At 35.2% G+C, this 19049-nt stretch overlaps 1 protein-coding gene across 1 annotated transcript; it reads right to left on the bottom strand.

The window, feature by feature from the left end:
- Nucleotides 1–12573: 12573 nt before the first annotated feature.
- Nucleotides 12574–13768, bottom strand: LOC106363238. The gene is made up of 2 exons (XM_013803012.1): nucleotides 13287–13768; nucleotides 12574–13234 (listed from the first exon to the last, which is right to left on the bottom strand). The coding sequence occupies exons 1-2, from the start codon at nucleotides 13766–13768 to the stop codon at nucleotides 12574–12576; spliced, it is 1143 nt and encodes a 380-aa protein (XP_013658466.1).
- Between the last annotated feature and the right edge of the window lie 5281 nt (nucleotides 13769–19049).

Below are 19049 nucleotides of genomic sequence, written 5' to 3'. Positions count from 1 at the left end.
CATGACACTCCCCCTGATGAAGGCATCACTGAAGATCCTTCAGCCGGCACATCCCTATCTGATTAACCAGCTTCCTGAACGTTGAGGTTGGCAGAGACTTGGTGAAGAGGTCGGCTGAGTTGTCACTGGATCGAACTTGAACTACTTGAACCTCCTTTGCCTTCTGCAAGTCGTGGGTGAAGAAGAACTTGGGCAGGATGTGCTTTGTCCTGTCTCCCTTGATGTATCCTTCCTTGAGCTGAGCAATGCACACTGCATTGTCCTCGTAGATGATCATTGGCTCCTCCTTCTCTTGTCCCACGGCCAGACCACTCTCTCTTAAGACATGGCCGGTCATGTTCCTCAACCAAACAAGCTCACGGCTTGCCTCATATATGGCTATGATCTCGGCGTGATTGGATGATGTGGCCACTAAGGTTTGCTTAGTAGAACGCCAGCATATTGCGGCTCCACTGTTTATAAACACATAACCTGTTTGAGATCTAGCCTGGTGTGGGTCGGATAAGTAGCCAGCATCTGCATATCCCACCAAACTCTCTCCTGGCCGGTTGGTGTAGAACAAACCGAGATCCTTTGTCCCTTGCAGATATCTGAACAGATGTTTCACTCCGTTCCAGTGCCTTAAGGTCGGATATGAACCAAATCTAGATAGTAAGCTCACGGAAAAGCTGATGTCCGGTCTAGTATGACTAGCCAAGTACATTAAGGCCCCAATGGCACTTAGATAAGGCACCTCCGGTCCGAGTGCTTCCTCGTCCGGCTTCTTAGGTCCGTATGGATCCTTCTCAAGGTCTAAGGACCTCACGATCATAGGACTCGCCAAGGGGTGAGCCTGGTCCATATTGAATTGCTTGAGTATCTTTTCTGTATAAGTTTCTTAGTGCACAAGGATTCCTTTCTCCATATACTCAAACTGTAATCCCAAACAGAACTTAGTTTTCCCTAAGTCTTTCATCTCGAACTCTTTCTTTAAACACTCAACGGTTCTCTCCAGGGGTTCCTATTATATTCAGGTAATCCACATAAACTGACATTATCACAAAGCCCTTGCTGTCGAATTTCTTTATGAATATACATGGACTTATTGGATCATTCTTATAACCCTCTTTCACTAGGTACTCGGATAACCTATTGTACCATATTCGACCTGATTGCTTTAAACCGTATAAGGCTTTATTCAACTTAATGCAATGTTGTTCTCGAGAACCTCTCTTATCTTTGAGCTCAATACCCTCTGGAATTCTCATATGAATTTCATTATCCAGTGGTCCGTATAAGTATGCAGTTACTACATCCATTAGGCGTAAATCTATGTTCTCTTTCACGGCCAGACTGATTAGATATCTCAATGTAGTTGCATCCACCACAGGGGAGTAAGTCTCCTCATAGTCTATTCCTGGTCTTTGTGAGAATCCTTGTGCTACAAACCGTGCTTTGTATCTCACTACTTCTCCTCTCTCGTTTCTCTTCCTTACAAAGACCCATTTGTATCCCACTGGTTTGACATCTCTTGGTGTCAAGATTATAGGGCCAAAGACGCCTCTCTTTCTCAATGATTCTAACTCCACGTTTATAGCTTCTTTCCATTTGATCCAATCTGATCTTAGCATGCATTCTTGTATGGACGTGGGTTCTAGATCCTCATCTTTATCCATGATCTCAAGTGCTACCTTATATGCAAACAAATCATCAACGTTGATATCTTTTCTGTTCCATTGTTTTCCAGACATTACATGGTTTATAGAGATCTCTTGGTTGTCCGGCTCTTGTGTCCCGTGAAGTCCAGTGTCCCGGACCTCACTATGAGGAACGACCGGATCATCGGGTGTGGCCGGCTCACTTGTCTCGACCGTTCTGGTCGGCTCGGCCGGTCCATCTATGTCCTGGACGGTTTCCTTGATGCTCTCGGATCCAGCACCTCTCATGGACTTCCGAGGCTGTTTGTCTTTGGAACCAATTGATCTACCACGTTTTAAACGTTGCTTAGACTCTGTAGCCACTTGACATTGTCCATTCTGGATGTCTAATCATATAGGTGCATTACAAGCCGGGATGTGTGATATTGTTACTCTATTTGGGTCAGCAAATGTATCTGGCAGTTGATTAGCTAGCTCTTGAAGATGTATAATCTTTTGGACTTCTATATCACAATCTTTAGTCCGAGGATCTTGCCAAGATATGGATGGTCTAAACCATTCTAAATCTTTAATGATCAACCGGCTGTTATCTCCCCCTAAGGACGGATATGTGGACTCATCAAACTGTGAGTCTTCGTATCTGGCCTTAAACAAATCACCGGTTGTTGGCTCAAGATACTTTATAATGCTTGGGGAATCATATCCTACGTATATTCCCATCCTCCTCTGTGGTCCCATCTTAGTTCTCTGTGGTGGAGCAATTGGAACGTAGACGGCACATCCGAATGTCTTGATGTGGGACACGTCTGGCTCATGACCCGTAAGTAGTTGGGATGGTGAATATCTATGCTCACTAGATGGCCTGATGCGAATCAGTTCTGCTGCATGTAAAACCGCATGTCCCCATGCTGATACCGGAAGTTGAGACTTCATTAGCAATGGCCGGGCTATCAGCTGGATACGTTTAATGAAGGATTCGGCCAAGCCGTTCTGTGTATGGCCATGTGCCACGGAGTGTTCTACTCTTATCCCCATGGACATACAGTATTCATTAAACGCTTCGGACGTGAATTCACCAGCATTGTCTAGACGTATAGTCTTAAGAGGGAAGTCTGGAAAGTGTGCTCTCAGCCTTATCATCTGAGCAAGCAGCCGTGCAAAGGCTAGGTTCCGTGTGGATAGTAGCCACACATGCGACCATCTGGTCGATGCATCAATAAGGACCATGAACTATCTAAACGTCCCACAAGGTGGGTGTATTGGGCCACATATGTCTCCTTGAATCCTTTCCAGAAAGTTTAAGGTTTCTTTATTAACCTTGGCTGGTGATGGCCTAGTTCTGAGTTTCCCTTGTGCACATGCTGCACATGTGAGATTTTGTGGGATCACTCCTTTAAACGTGTGCCCTTGTAAATTCATCATCAATTTTCACATCATTCCTATTCCGGGATGGCCAAGCCGGTTATGCCATACATAAGATCTTTAAAACTTTCTTTATTATAAATATCATAACACAAAATAAAAACACCAAATCAAAAACATAAAGCAATAAGACAAGTGATTCGAAAACTAGTCCTTTAGACAATCAGAAGTCTCAAAGTCCATTAGATCATCTTGGTCGGATTCTTTGTCAGCATCATATCCATGTCCTTTGTCATCATGACCGGTTTTTTGGATCATGTTTGCCTCCGGATTCTTGTTCTTGAGGCTCTCTTGGTAGAGGTCGCACAAGTGTTTCGGAGTTCTACAATTCTTGGCCCAATGGTTGTCCATCCCGCATCTGTGGCATACTGACTTGGACGTGTAAGATGGTTTGGATATGCCACCTCGTCCGCGGCCATAACTGCCTCGACCTCGGCCGTAATTGGAACCACGACCACAGTTATTGTGGTTTCCTTTTCGGCCGGTCGAGTAGCTGTCTCGGCCGTTCTGGTTTTCACGCCCACGCCTCTTGTACCCACCACGGCCATTGCCGTGTGGTCTCCTGTTGTCTTGGGCGTAGTAAGTCTCTTTGGGATCTTTCTTTTCAACCGCATGGGCTTCGGGTAATGGTGCTGCCCCGACCGGTCTGGCCCCTCTATTCTTCATTAGGAGCTCATTGTTTGCCTCAGCCAAAAGTAGACACGAGATCAGATCAGTATATGTGGCAAAACCTTTTGTTCTATCTTGCTCTTGCAACACTGAATTCGACTGATTGAAAGTCGTATAGGTCTTTTCAAGCATCATCATATCGGATACTTCTTCACCACAAAGCCTTAGTATTGAAACTATTTTGAACAAGGCTGAATTGTACTCATCCACTGACTTGAAGTTTAAGAATCTTAGATGCATCCAGTTGTGCCTTGCCTTTGGAAGCAACACCATCTTTTGGTGATCATATCTATGCTTTAAAGCAATCCAAAGATCTAGTGGATTTTCAATTGTCATGTACTGATCTTTAAGACCTTCAATGAGATGATGGCGCATAAAGCTTATGGCCCTGTATCTATTCTTTTCATTCTCATTGTTGTCCTCGGTGATAGTATCACCAAGTCCCTTAGACTTTAGACTGATCCTTGTATCTAGCGCCCACTGCAAGTAATTGTCTCCGGAGAGATTAAGGGCTGCATAGTCTCTGTTTGCTATTTTCGACATCTGAATCACATTATCATTTAAGGTTTTAGATTCACAATGTGATCATGTGGCCGCAGGATAATAAGCAAGCTCGGCCACAACATGTCTTACGCATTCATGATATTCAAACAATACTAATCGACCATGGTGCTATCAATCATAAGCCACACTGCTATATAGGTTTACTAATGCAAGCAACCTAAGTTCATGTGATCTATATGCTGGTCGATCTTGTTATAATCAGTTATGAATGCAATACCATGTTTGGATTCATGTAAAGCAATCAAAACTATACTTACTTCTTTTATATTACTTAGGGTTTCAATCTTTTAAATTCTATCAATCTTATGTTAAGGTTTCAAGGCCATAAGTATTTGTATACTTAGCTTGATTATTTCAAACAATCTAACAATCCTAAACCTCAGATCAAACAAGAAATCAAGCAAGCAAGAACAATCTAAAAATCGGATTCTAGCTTCTTTAGGGTTTAGGGTTTTCGATTCCTTCATTAGGGTTTGTCATGTTTCAGATTTAATCAATCAAACATACAATCATGTTCTAGTTGGAATCATATATCTTTCTAGTTTTAAGATTTGTCGATTTTAATCTTGAAGTTTCTTTTAGGTTTCATCATGAGCATAGTTTCCATAATAATGGATTTAGGGTTTATGTTCTTTATCTAGGTTCTCAGATTTTATGTTTATACCTTTGTTTTGTAGAGGTATAGAACCGGACCACCTGAGAATGGATGAAACTTCGAGCTGAGACGAATGGACGCTTGCTGCCTCCTATCGGGTCGCGGATGTAGTCGGACGCGAGCTGAGGACGGATGCGAGCTGTCTCGGGTGCGAGGTCCTCTCGGATGGACGCGTTCTTCTCGTGTGCGAGCTGAGGACGCGATCAGGAAGCTGAGGACGTTCGGTCTTGAGGACGTCAAGGTTTTAGAACGAACAGGGAACGTCTAGGGTTTTAGGTTGAGTCGCCGGTTTAGGCTTTTTAGGTTTCGATTTAGGTTTCAGGGATTTAGAGGCTATCGTGCTGATAACGTGTTGTGAATAATTGGGGAAATCGTGTGTTATTACTTGAATCAAAGTGTTCCCTTATATAGGGGATTACAAGATAAGGATAAAAGGAAAGAGTACAAATCCTAAGCTAAAAGGAAATAGGAAATATCCTTAAAGATAAACATGAAAGGGAAAAGGAAACTTCTAATCCCTAAGGTCGGTCCACACATTGGCCGCCTCTCTCTCCTATCCGGATGCGGTCTTGGACTTGGGCCTGGACGCATCCTACTTGGTCGGTTACTCCTTGGTATGGTTACTAGCAATCCACATTATTCATAACAGTCGATATTATTGTGTAACTTATCATTTATATTTTTCAGACACACCACAAAATTAATGCAAACATGATTCAAATAATTTGAAGGCGATCTATAAATCAAATATTCATGTTTGAAAAAACCGATGATTTGGACCAGGATTGAAGGAATTCGAGAAAAATGTTTGTAAATCCGAAAAAATCAAAAGTATATGGATAATTATAGTAAAAACTCTATAAATTAATAATATTGGGATTTCCGTATTTTATTAATTTATAGAGATTAATTTACAAAAAGTTTCTTGTTTTACATTTTTCTATTTGAAAATTTATTTTTTCCTAAAATAAGAAAAATATTTGATTTTAGTATATATAGATTAATTAACTTTATGAAATTCGACATGTATATTAGTTTAATTATATTATTTGGTGTGTATAAAATATGTTTCATAGAATTCAAATGTGGTTTTAGATATAATTTACTAAATCTTATCAAAATATATTAAATGTTAAGAAAATATAAAGATGATCCATGGTGAATATATACAAACAATATAATGGTTGGTTTGTACTTATATTAATTTATTATTATAATGGAACCATATTTACATAGGAATTTCTAAAGAAAATATTATCTTATTATTTTATCGATTTGTGTCATATTTTGAATCGGCCCAACTTAGGAACGAAAAAATTTATTAATTTATGCTGTTTATTAATTTATAGAGTATTAATTTATAGAGTTTATATCGTAATTCCTCTTCCGATCCTTGGAAATGTTGTATATTACGATTAATCTCTCTTGACTGTAATTTCTTTTGGTAAAGTTAACCTAAATAACTTACCAAATGAAAATATGTTATCCATGTATTCACATATATTCTTTGTTATCATTATATTTTATTTATCTAAAATCAGAATAAATCTTAAACCATGTTTGTATGATTTTTTGACAAAAGGTGCATTTATTAGAAACTAAAAAGAATTTTACAATTTATTATGATAATATCATTGTACATCCAACTTTTGTATATATCACTTTGTATAGTTCTGAACCCTTATCTTTTGACTCATAAGCAGTGTTTGTAAATACGGACCAGCTGGATTGAGTTAAACTAGGTATGGGCACATTCCTCGAGAACCAAAGAGCCGAATCCAACTGAACAACGAGGATCGGTTTGGGTATGGGTTTTGTCAATTATCTAAGTAGATCATATATCTTTAGAACTGAAAACCCAAAACCAAACAGAGAATCAAATGAATACCCAAATTTGTATAATATAGTTTATATACTTATAAATATTAACTATAATCTTAAAATATTTTTATCCGGATATTTAAAATTATATGAATTATTCAAAAACATGAAAAGTCTGATATTTAATCCAAAACACCATTTTTTGATATTTTATCCCGAATTAACCAGATTGGTTTACATAGTCAGTTTGAATCTGTAAAAATTGATGACAAAAAAGAAATATCCTGAATTAACCGAGAAACCAGAACATAATGGGATCCAAAATTACTTTGGATATTAGTTGGTTTCCAAATTTGTTTGGAAACTTTTGTTTCAGAAACCGAACTAAGTTTTCTAAATACCCAAACCGATATGGATATATGCCCTTACTTTCGGTCTATTTAAATATATAAAGAAAGTCTAACCATAGAATACATTTATCCTTAAAAACTAATATCATAATTAAAAAGAAAAGTTAGACGAAATTAAAGAAAATATAAATAATTACTTTCATTTGCAAATCACTATGATAATAGAACAAAAAAACTTAGCGAAATTGAGAGATAATATAATATTTTACCCCACTGTTTTACTCTAAAATGTTTAATCAATCGAACCCTAAAGCAACCAAAAATATTGTTTAGGAGTATTTGATACTGCACCTTGAATGGTAGCAAAGATTATTATTATATTTTTTTCTTTACAATCAAAGAATTTCATATTGAAATTCATACTAATTTCAGTATTTCCGGTTTGGTCCATTAACAAGCCTGTCAAGATCTAATTTCATGGAAGAAGAGGATTTGTTTCAACTGTTAACGATCTTGAATGTGTGGACGAGCTTCTCCGAGATTTTAGTGGGTTCATTAGAATCTCTAGGGAAGAATTAACCGGTGGGTTCAGCCAGCCTAGTTTCGTTTTCATCATCCTTGTCTAGTGAGAAGCGCCTTTTACCACCATTCATCTTTTCTATGAAATGATTTCTTTTCAGTTTCACTTCCGAGCTTTAAGTCTAGCTTATTAACCGCTTTGTTATCTTATATAACGGTTTGTATGTAGCCAAAAGATACAATCGAGACTCTCAACATCACCTCTTTATGTGACAATTTAGTTTTTGTGGATGAATGGCTTTTAGCTGAAAGCCTGAGACCTGACCGGTCATACTTTTACATTACTGTAACATCTCAAGTTGTGATATATGAAAAGACTTAAGAGGATTAATTTGAGTACTTATGTCACTAAAGTTGATTTATCTTTTTCGTTACACATCCGTTTAGAATTCTAGAATTAATCATGTTTGGGCTGGAGTAGTGAAAGGATAGCTGACTATAGGAAAATAATTTCCGATACCGTACGAGTGAAACCAAAGTACGGGAAATGTCATGTGGTGATTCCATGGTCAGTAAAAGTTATATCTTTTTAAATATTTTAATTCTTTAAATTTTAAAAACACTTTAACATCAGATTAATATTTATATTCGATCAATTCATCCACACATTTAAAATTTACTTTAAAAATTATTGATACATGTACGTCTCCGATCCTTGTTATTATAAATTTTAAGCAAAAAAATATACATATATATATATATAATGCTGTAAATATATACTTTGCAAAAATGGGACCAAAAGGACTTGGTGGTCTTCAGTTCAAAAAAAAAAAAAGGACTTGGTGGTCTCAACTTTCAAGCAATAGGAACGTATATCTAATTAAGATTCATGCATTCTAATGCAAAAATAGTCAAGAATGAGCAAAGATTGTCATTGGTCTGAGTTATTTTCCTCCATCCACATTTCAATCGACAAATGGCAAGTTCCCAAAGGTAGGGGACATGACATGAGTAAGGACCATTTGACACATTCCAACCTTTTTAAAGAATTTTTTAAACCTTTTTAAAGAAACGATTTTATATATTATTACGAGAAGTAATTCGGCCACCAGTTTATAGATGCTTGCTTTATTGATTATTTAGTAACAGATGCTAGTTGACAAAAAAAAAGGAGACATGGAATATTTTAGGCTTGTGCACAACTTCAGAACCGCGCTTATAGAAATTTAAAATGCTTAACAAAAACCGATTATCCATAATACTTTTTTGGTAAAATCTCCAATTACGAAGGAGAATAGTTGTTTTCTTTTTTGGGACCTATTAATGGAACATAGGTAAACCGGATATTCTTTGTTACACAGAATAGTTGTTTTCTTTTATGAAATTTTTAGCCTTTTCGGCATTTGAAGAAATGTGATGACGACAATATATATGAGAATGACAATCACAAAGAACGAAGGAGAATAATAAGTCGCCATCAATTAAACTTAATCATATGCCACTAACCCGTCCCCCCAATGATTCAGAGATCTTTGCTTTCAATAAGTGCCCATATCTTTCAATTTTTTTTTTTAATATTCCTTTGTGTATTTTTTTTTTGATGATTGTCACACCGTATCATTTCACGATCAAAAGGAAGGGTCACGGTATGTCTACACAAATTTCTGAAAGAGTAACAATTCATATACGTATTTTTACTCCAACCCTTTAAATATATAAATTTCATGCTCCTAGCAGTCACGCAAAAAAGTCACTAAACTATGAAATATATTAAAGTGACTAGAGAACGAAAGTGTTCAATCGAGTTTTGGTTTTGAACGCACGCAATAGTTCAATTAAGAGTTTTTTTTTTATTGATGTTTAGAAAACTTCTCAAAAACTAAACACAAACTCTTATATTCTTTATGTACGTTATTATTTTTTGTGATTCATCACACACGATGATTACAATATATATGAGCTAGATTTCTTCTTATATCCTATTACACCTTTAATTAAGAATTTCCTTTATCTTAATTCTAATAGCTTTAGTTATCCTAATTATATTTAAGGATAATTTACTTTTCTTCATGACTTACTTTTTAGTGATGTTGAAGCTTATCTCTAACATTCTCTTCCTTAAGCTTCAAGCTTTCATTGCTAAGATCTTGAACTCGAATCAGCTTTTTCATCTCTTTGAATTTGATTCTTGCTAATGCCTTGGTCAAGATGTATGCGCCTTACTCACTTCCTGCAATGTGTTCAACGTTGATCTGTTCCTTTTTAACACACTCCCGAATGAAATGATATCGTTTGTGAATGTGTTTGCTTCGATGGTAGAACACTGGATTCTTGGTAAGTGCAATGGCAGATTTGTTGTCAAAATATAATATTGTCTTCACACACTTTTTTCCTGTGATTTCACTCAACAATTATTGGAGCTATAGCGCTTGTTTTGCAGCTTCCATTGCATCCATGAATTCAGCTTCACAGGATGACAAAGCCACTGTTTCTTGTTTCTGAGAACACCAAGTTAGTGGCATTGTATCATAGCAAAACAGATGCCCGGTCGTGCTCTTTCCATCATCTTGATCCGTTTTGTGACTGTTGTCGCTGTACCCAATGAGTCTTTGAGGTCATCCATGCTTAAACACCAAACCGTATCCAACTGTGCCTCACAAGTACCTTAGCACCTACTTCATCGCATTGTCATGTGACTCACGTGGAGAATGCATGTTCTTACTTAACATTCCAACCAAGAATGATAACCCTGCTCTCGTGTGCAAGAGGTATCTCAGGCATCCAATCCTTCGCCTATAGAGAGTTGCATCAATCTCGACTTCTTCAAGTGCTTAGACAACTTCAGACCAAATTCCATGGGTATGTGAGTTGGATTGCAAGTGTCCATCCCTGCTTCCACTAATATCCTTTGCGCATATGCTTCTTGCTTGATCTCAATTCCTTTTGAGCTCTGCTTCACTTCAATGCCAAGATAATACATGAGTCTTCCAAGATCAGACATCTCAAACTGTCGAGACATAGATTCATTAAGCTCTGTGATTGTCTTCAAAGAGTTTCCGGTGACAAAAAGATCATCCACATATATGGCAAGTATCAGTATTTTGCTTCCTTCTTCCTTTCGGTATACTGAGCTTTCCTTGGAGCACTTCTGAAACTTTAAAACCTTTTAATACTTGATCAAGCTTCGTGTTCCAGGCTTGTGAAGCTTGCCTTAGTTCGTATAAAGCCTTTCGAAGTTTAAAAATCTTATGCTCTTCTCCCTTTTTTTTCAATCCTTCAGGCTGAGATACGTACACATCTTCTGTCAATTCTCTATGTAAGAACACTGTCTTCACGTCCAAGTGATGGATCTTCCATTCATTTGCAGCAGCTAAAACGAATAGCACTCTGATTGTCTATATACGAGCAACTGTGCAAACACCTCTTCAAAGTCGATTCCATGGTCTTGAACATATCCTTTAGCCACGAGTCTTGATTTATACTTGTTGATTGAGCCATCTGCATTCCTTTTGATCTCAAAGATCCACTTGAGGCCAATAACTTTGACTCCAGCTGGTTTGTCTACTAACACCCACGTCTCGTTCTCCTTGATAGAATCAATTTCGTATGTGCAAGTTTTTCACCATCGAACAAGTTTACTGCCTTCTTAAAACTTAATTGGTTCGTCATTGAGTGCAAGGAGTAGGAACTCACACTCTATGTCGGCCAGTAATATGTAGTCTTCAAGATAGCTAAGACGAGTTGATTGACGTGTTGAGCGCCTAGGTTGTTGAGGATCGACTTGTTCAATGTATGAATTGACTTGAACAAGTTCTAGTTGCTGTCAGTCTCTTCAGCAGCAGTTTCGTCCTGTTGTTTTCCAACCACGAATGGACCATGTCCGTCGTCCAATGTAACACACCATGACATCCAAAATTTATCAGGTTCGCTCTGTTCTTCCTTGTTAGCTCCCTTCCAATTCCAACACTCCTTCTCATTATAGATCACATCTCGACTTACAATTATTCTTCTAGTGCTTTGATTGTAGAGTCGATGAGCTTTGGATCCAGGTTCAATGCCAAGATGAACCAGTGCTTGTGATCTATCATCATGTTTCTTGAGCTGTCCAGAGTCGACCTTGGCGTGTGCAAGACACCCAAACACCCTGATATGCCATATGTTCGATTTCTTTCCTCTCAAGCATTCGTATGGAGTCTGATTCTTCAAAGCTCTTGTGGGAACTCGGTTAATTAGATATGTGACATGACGAACTGCTTCTCTCCATAAGTAATTAGGAACACTCATAGCCTTTAGAATGCTCTTTGTCATCTCCATGAATGTGTGATTTCTCCTCTCGACCACGCTGTTTTGTTGTGGGGGTATATGGAGCTGTTAGATGTCTTCTTATACCACTGTTATTGCAGAATTCTTGAAGCTCTTTTGATGTAAACTCACCACCTCTATATGTACGTAGTGTTATTATCTCTTTGTTGAATTCCTTCTCAATCAGTTTCTTGAATTCTTTGAACTTTTCAAACGCATTTCCCTTCTCCTTTAGTAAGATCAACCACACATATCCTGTGCAATCGTCAATAATCACAAAGATATACAGGTTCTGCTCAAGTGTAGATGGTGAGATAGGACCACACAAGTCTGCATGTAGGAGTTCCAATGCATGCGACGATCTATACGGTGTAGCCAGTGGCATAGTTGTTTCTTCTTGAATCTCCAGCAACCCGTGTACCATCTCTTGTGTTGCCATGGACCTTATAGTTTTGAAACTAATGTGTCCGAGCCTAGCATGCCATCTCCAAGTATCTTCTTCCATTCTCGTGTGCAAGCAGGCTGGTCTACCAACTTCAAGTCTCAACTTGTACATCCGCGACCTTAACACTTTCACCAGCAGTCTTCCATTAGGGTCTTTCAGTGTTAGGTAGTTATCCCTCATCCTAACATCTCACCCTTGTTCAGTAGCTTGTACTAAGCTCAATATATTGCTCTTTAGGTCTGGAATGTAGTATATGTCGGTCAAGAATCTATGTTCCCCTGTTTTTGCTTCAAACAGCATCGACCCTTTGTCATTGATGTCGACACATGAACCATCACCAAACTTCACCTTTCCTTTGATGCTTTCGTTAAGTTCAGAGAAGTATGATCTCTCACCAGTCATATGGTTACTTGCTCCGTTATCCAAGTACCACATTCCATCTTCTCGTTTGCTTTGTTCTAGCATCTTCGGTATGACCTTATCTTCATTAAGGAATACAATCTCGTGCATATACAAAGCGATATCAGCTTCCTCTATATCTGCTTTGTTTAGATCGTGATCGTCTTGATTCTTCTCAGGATAAAAAGAGGCGAAGTAGTATTTTTTTCTTACAATAGTAACACGTAATTTGAGAGTAGACCTTCTTTCCTTTGCCTCTTGCTTGTGTGTTGGTTCTTCCACGCCCTTTTCCTCTGTTTCCTCGACCACGATTCCAACTTCTACCTCTTCCTCTTGAGTTGTATGATTGATTGGAGTCGGTGTACAGAAGATTTCCTTATGGCTCTTGTCTATTTTCTCCCTGAATCTGTTCTTCATACGCCTTGAGTCTCTCAACAATATCTTCGAAGCTCTTTTTATTCAGATCGATAACTTTTTCAAGGGAAGCTATGATCTGAATATACTTTCTTTGCGGTAAGTTGTTCAGGAACTTCTTTACAAGCTTAGGTTCTTTTAACGTTTGACCTAAAGCTGTGGATTTTGAGGCCAATTCTGATATCTTGCCCGTAAAGATATCTATTGAGTCGGTGTCTTTCATTCTGAGACGTTTAAACGCGTTCATCAAGGTTTGAAGTCGCGTTTCCTTCACACATTCAACACCAAGGTTTCTTGATTTGACGGCTTCCCAGATTTTTTTAGGCGAGTCGACTTCACCAACTTGCAATATTTGGTTTTCCGGAATCCATTGAAACATGAGAGCAGTATCGATATTCTTCTTCTCTTCATCGTCTGTCTCTGGTTCAATTGATTCCCAAAACTTATGAACTCGTAATAACACCTTCATTCTCATCGCCCATACCGTGTAGTTCGTTGAAGATAACATCGTGCAGACCATTGTGGAAGGAACGACTTCTCTTGTCTTCGATGTTGATTTCAAATCATTCATTCCTTCGGTGAAACTTCTTCAATGAATCAAACCTGGAGCTCTGATACCAAATAAAGTGACTGGAGAACGAAAGTGTTCATTCGAGTTTTGGTCTTGAATACACGCAATTAGTTCAAAAGAGTTCTTCCTTTATTGATGTTTAGAAAACTTTTTAAAAATTAAACACAAGCTCTTATCTTTCTTCTGTGTGTTATTCTTTCTCAAAAACTAAAAACTAAACACATGATGATCGCAATATATAGGAGCTAGATTTCTTTTTCTACTCTATTACACATTGAATTGGGAATTTTCTTTATTTTAATTCTAATAGTTTTAGTTATTTTAATTATATTTAAAGATAACTTTTATTTCTTCATGACTTATCTCCAGCATATATATATATATATATATATGAAAAAACTTAATTAATAGATCAGTTTATACTACATACTACATCGATAAACTATGCAAACGGCGGCAAGAATGGATATATATCACACTCATTGTTGTCACCAAAATGAGCCATCGTTTTGATTTCGATAGTTTCTCCATTTCATCATTGACAATTTATAAGACAAACTATGAAGTCAGGAAGATACTAGATTGGACGACGACGATATTTCCTTTATTTTTTTTTCTGGATTTTGTTTTTCATTTAACATGCGAAAAAGAGCAAAAAGAAAGTGATTAAAAATTGTTAATACATCTTTCTCAGGTTAATCATCTTATTTGCTAAATCTATGAAATGACATAATTGATTAAAGGTCATGCTCTCATAATGATATGGGATTAGACTTCAATTATTCAGCCGACTTTTATTTCTTTTCTCTTTTGTCATCACAGCCGACTTATTAATATTGCACGTTTCTCTCTCGTCTGGCCCTTTTAAATAATTTCATATATTTTATATCCATCCATTCCTTAAATACTACAAAATCATTTGCTAACCTCACTTTTTAAAAAATGTGGCAAATGAAAGTCCTTATCAATGTGTTGGCATCCCATCACATGTAATCAACCGAGCTTCATCTTTCAGGCCTTCTGACTCGGAACTCTATAGATGTCTTAGTTTTGGTTCCAAAATTCTTTCCCCCCGGTTTAGCAGGCTCTCTATTAAGATCAAACATAGTTCACCAACATGTTTATTATATAAAAAGTTAATGGACTCATTGTATATAACATTTCTTACGTGGTACTAGTTAACATATTTCTCAAATATGTGAAACAATTATAGTGCAATCTTCAAAAAGCTTAGCAGTAGACTAAAGTTTCTGGAAATTGCAATATGAAAATCATATTAAAATGTAGCTACGTCAGGACCTGCATTTGAGATTTAAAATATGCAAGATTTTTTTATATTAAAAAAAAAAGAAAGGAGAGTGAAAAGAAATTAAGCATGTCCACATGATTGCAACAGATGGGTGCAACAATTTGGAATTGAGTAAAGGATAAGGAAGTTTTTACTTATGTATTATTCATATTTGTGTGTTTATGATAAAAATAAAAGAAAATGAATGTGTAAAATAGCTGGCCTTGGACCTCTTTGAAGGGTAGGCTTTATTCTTCAACCTCACCATCCTTCCTCCTACGACTTCCCTATATAGTCTCATAATTAACCTGCGTATGGAGGATATATTGGTCAGTTTTGAAGAGAGATGCAATCATTTTCATCCAGACGTCTCTCTACTGTTAGTTTCTTTTTGATATTTTTTCAGATTATTTGCCTTTGGACAGCAATTATGTTAGCTAAGATCTCGAGATTCCGAAGGTAAAGAAGCTTTTGGGTCAGCAATTATGGGTCCGAATGGTAACGTGTAGAATAACTGCGGAATATTTGTGATGCAATTTTAATAGTAACAAAAATTTATAGATACATATATACATACAGATTTTTGTTAGTATTGACAGCGATGCGAGGCGGTGCGGTCCGTCACCATTCAAAATCTATGTTACTCATCTAAATTTTGCAATTTCTATCCAAAATCTCGAGATCTTAGCTTTTAGATAGAAAAATAAATAACTTTTATCGTCTCATTCGTGATTTGTGTTGCCAAAATCAATGATAACTTAATTACATAATATCAAACTAGGTTAAGATCCGCGCCTTGCGCGGAATAAATATTATAGAAATTAGTTTTACATATTACTCCCTCTGTTTCAAAATACATGAAGTTTTAAGGTTTTGCACAACTATTAAGAAACTTATTTTTTATCTTAAAAATATTATTAAAATATAATATAAAAGTTATTCAACCAATCATAAAATAGACTACAAAATATCATTGGTTACACAGTTTTTGATAAAGCATAAAAGTACATTGGTATACGAAAACATCATCTATTTTGAAACATCAGAAACTTCCTAAAACATCATCTATTTAGAAACGGAGGGAGTATATGTTCTTTTACACATTATTAAATAATACATATATATACATGATTAAAAACTCAGGAAATATTACGTATATGGTAAAATTGGTGCAAACACATAAATAAATTTTATTGATTCAAACAAACACTTTTTTCTATTTTATATGATATAAAATTAATTTTTAATGATATTAACATAGAGATATAGTACATTTTTAATATTGAAATCTGTTAAATAATATTTTATACTCATATTGTTTTTTGATCATTTTTATTTTCTGTAACAAAAATTTTGAATCACCGATAACAAATTTTTTTTTGTGGGATGTTTAATAGTTTTAGTCATTTATAATTTTAAAAACATTATGAAAAGTTTTAAAACTAAATATTAAGTTGTCAATATTTGTTCAAAATTTTTATGAAACGAAAAATCAAAGCAAAGTTTGAAATTAAAATACATATGTATTTTTATATGGTACATAATTTATTTTAAACAATATTAATATTTATTAAATGAGACTTCTTATTATATAATTGTGTAATCATTTATATTTTATTATAACAAAAAAATTTAAACCATGAAAAATTCATTGTGAGATTTTTGACAACTTTAGTCATTTATATTCGTGTTAAAAATTCAAAATATAACATATACAGAAAAATCTAAATTAATACTATATAGTTAATGTGGTTGTTTAATTTATTTTAATATGTTAAAAATTTTAAAAATGATGGAGAATAGACTAATAAATAATATATTAATATTTATTAAATGAGACTTCTTATTATATAATTGTGTAATCATTTATATCTTGTTATAACAAAAAATTTAAACCATGAAAAATTCATTGTGAGATTTTTGACAACTTTAGTCATTTATATTCGTTTTAAAAGTTCAAAATATAACATATACAGAAAAATCTAAATTAATACTATATAGTTAATGTGGTTGTTTAATTTATTTTAATATGTTGAAATTTTAAAAATGATGGAGAATATATACTTTAGTCACATTTGGTAATTCTGTTATTTTTATTTAAGTAAACAATGAAGAACATTAATAATCAATTTATGATTAGTTTAATAAAAACGGGAAATTGCCACAAATAGCACATTTATAGTACCACTTTTCATGTTTACACTAACCACTTTTACCCTCACTTTTAATGAAGGGTAAAAGATAATTATACCCTTAGGGTTAACTAATCTAGACTTAGGGTTTAGAGTTGATGGGTTGGGTAGAGTTTTTGGAATGCGAAATTTAGGATTCTAATAAATATATAAATAAATACTTAAAAAATATATAAAATTTTTAAAAAATAGTTTCAAACATAATTTTCGTTTTTCAAAAAGAAATTTGAAAAAAATAAAAAACAAAATTCAAAAAATAAATTTATAAAAAAGTTCGAATTTGAAAAAGTATAATTTGAAAACATTAAAAACAATTTTACATTTTTATTTATTTATTTATTTATTTTATTTATATATTTATTTTTTTTTTTTTTTTTTTATGTGGAACCTGTGAACGATGTTAAATATCTGCGAAAGAGTATGATGAAGTGCTTTGAGTTTTAAGAAATAAGGCTTGAAAAGATGGAAGAAGAAGTGATGAGAATTAAATGAATGAAGAAATGATTAAAAGCTATGATAGGATATGGTTTTATGTTCTTTATGTGGTTTGGTTATCTTATGTAATGAAATTCTTTTTAGACTTATGTAAGACTCTTATGTGATGTTTTGAGTGTTGAATCGTTAGTATTATGTTCAAAAATGGTCATGCATGTTCTTTATGTGATGATGAACCTGTGAACGATGTTAAATATATGCGAAAGAGTATGATGAAGTGCTTTGAGTTTCAAGAAATAAGGCTTGAAAAGATGGAAGAAGAAGTGATGAGAATTAATTGAATGAAGAAATGATTAAAAGCTATGATAGAATATTGTTTTATGTTCTTTATGTGGTTTGGTTATCTTATGTAATGAAATCCTCTTTAGACTTATGTAAGACTCTTATGTGATGTTTTGAGAGTTGAAACGTTAGTATTATGTTCAAAAATGGTCATGCATGTTCTTTATGTGATGATGAACCCGTGAACAATGTTAAATATCTGCGAAAGAGTATGATGGAGTGCTTTGAGTTTCAAGAAATAAGGCTTGACAAGATGGAAGAAGAAGTGATGAGAATTAAATGAATGAAGAAATGATTAAAAGCTATGATAGGATATGGTTTTATGTTCTTTATGTGGTTTGGTTATCTTATGTAATGAAATTCTCTTTAGCCTTATGTAAGACTCTTATGTGATGTTTTGAGTGTTGAAACGTTAGTATTATGTTCAAAAATGGTCATGCATGTTCTTTATGTGGTTTTATGATGCTGAGTTTAAAACATGAGTTTGACTTGTTTATGCTCGAAAATGATCATGTTCTTTATGCTTGGTTATGCTTGAATATGGTTATTGCATTGAAAAAAAACGCGAAATTTTAAAACAGGCTTCAAAACGACAACATATATAACAATCATACTTTTTGGCAGATCTTAGCATCGCTCATTTCATCATCACTCCCTCTGCTCGCCTCTCTCTCTCTCTCTCTCTCTCTCTCTCTCTCTCTCTCTCTCTCTCTCTCTCTCTCTCTCTCTCTCTCTCTCTCTCTCTCTCTCTCTCTCTCGTTTCTCTTCTTCTTTGTTATTCATCTCTCTCTCTCCTCTCTCTCTCAATATATCAATCGAGTCAATCGGTTTTTAATGTCGGGTCGGTCCTATTTTAATGGGCAATCTCTGTTCACAAAACATAATTTCTTAAGGTTTCATCTTGATTTCGGAATCAGATTACAAAAGGAGATCTGGACAAAGTTAAAAAGAACGGGGCCATATGAAGAGAATTCTTATTTATGGGTGGTCACCTCATAAGATAGGTAGTATAGGAGGAATAGAT

Source organism: Brassica napus, chromosome A9 (assembly GCF_020379485.1).
Source record: "Brassica napus cultivar Da-Ae chromosome A9, Da-Ae, whole genome shotgun sequence".
NCBI classification, from domain to species: Eukaryota; Viridiplantae; Streptophyta; class Magnoliopsida; order Brassicales; family Brassicaceae; genus Brassica; species Brassica napus.
This window is presented reverse-complemented; position numbering and strand designations above follow the sequence as displayed.